The 1,365-nt window shown below is 42.4% G+C and overlaps 1 protein-coding gene across 1 annotated transcript in view; it reads left to right on the top strand.

Moving 5' to 3' along the window:
- Positions 1-1,365, top strand: part of LOC107579526 (very long-chain acyl-CoA synthetase-like) — a gene marked incomplete at both ends in the record, with an annotated part of 4,046 nt that overhangs the window by 1,523 nt on the left and 1,158 nt on the right. The window contains 4 exons of the mRNA XM_016265351.1: positions 225-419; positions 500-590; positions 820-1,018; positions 1,090-1,187. Of these exons, the coding sequence (XP_016120837.1) occupies positions 225-419; positions 500-590; positions 820-1,018; positions 1,090-1,187 (583 nt within the window). The remainder of the gene's footprint in view (positions 1-224; positions 420-499; positions 591-819; positions 1,019-1,089; positions 1,188-1,365) is intronic.

Below are 1,365 nucleotides of genomic sequence, written 5' to 3' on the forward strand. Positions count from 1 at the left end.
CTGGGGATCGAACCCATAACCTTGGTGTTGGTAGCACCATGTTCTACTATTTGAGAACTTCCAGTGTGGAGAACCACTATTTGTGTGGGGTTTTATGACCCTTAGCATGTTCTCTTATGAGGAAGCTCACTAGGTTACCGTGTCTCAAATTTGTCTGGAAGTTCTTTGGGACAGTGCAACGACAAAAACACAAACTAGGATGTTCTTTCCACTTCATGTTGCAGAAAGACGATGACCGAGACCACAAAGTGAGAGTTGCCATTGGAAATGGTGTACGAGCAGATGTCTGGAAAGAATTCTTGAACCGTTTCGGACGCATTCATGTCCGAGAGCTCTATGCCGCCACCGAGGGAAATGTCGCCTTCATCAATTACACTGATAAAGTTGGAGTGGTCGGTCGTATCAATATTCTCAGCAAGGTTAGTGACGATACGCATTTCTTAGCATTGAGAAAAGCATCTGTGTGCAAAGTTAGCTTGATTGCTGTTGTACTCCACAGGTGTTTTTCCCCTATTCCATCATTAAGTTTGACATTGAGAAAGAAGAGCCCGTGAGGAACGCCGACGGTCTGTGTATCCCAGTTGGAAAAGGTAAATCAGGTGCTAGCTTTGTGGATTTTATGGTAGAATTCATTTTATTGTTATGGGACGTCTGTAAAGATAGTATGAGGTGTTTGTTTAGGCTAGGATTTGAGCTTTTATGACTCCACTCCCATTGACCTTTTGAGCAGAACATTGTCATAAAAAGTTAATGTTTCACCCTGAACATCTTACATGTGCAGCTTTAGCCCTGCAGTTGTTGATATTAAATGTTTTGTAGATGAGGTGGGCCTTCTGGTCGGGAAAATCACGAAACTCACCCCTTTTGTCGGCTATGCTGGGAACAAGCAGCAGAACGAGAAGAAGAGACTCAGCGACGTGTTTGTGAAAGGAGACCTGTATTTCAACAGTGGAGATCTGCTGAGGATCGACAAAGACAAATTTGTCTACTTTCATGATCGAGTTGGAGACACATTCAGGTGGCGGAGCTGAAGCATTACTTGCACATTTAGTTTTTCAAGCATCGAATTAACATTAGTTTTTTTTGCAGGTGGAAAGGAGAGAATGTGGCTACAACTGAGGTAGCAGATATTCTCACGATGGTGGACTGCATCGAGGAGGCCAATGTGTACGGAGTCAAAGTTGAAGGTAGATATTTGAAATTTAAAGGGTTGGGAATTGAATGGATCTAATGATACGTCATTCATTCCATTGATGGTTCTTGAAGGTCTACAGTGCTCAACGTAGTTTTATTCATGGATCATTCATTTCATGGGCCTTTTTTTTTCTTCAGCAAGGTGTCATTACATTTGTGCATTTGGCAGAT

This window comes from Sinocyclocheilus grahami, unplaced genomic scaffold, assembly GCF_001515645.1.
Source record: "Sinocyclocheilus grahami isolate Dianchi unplaced genomic scaffold, SAMN03320097.WGS_v1.1 scaffold17952.1, whole genome shotgun sequence".
NCBI classification, from domain to species: Eukaryota; Metazoa; Chordata; class Actinopteri; order Cypriniformes; family Cyprinidae; genus Sinocyclocheilus; species Sinocyclocheilus grahami.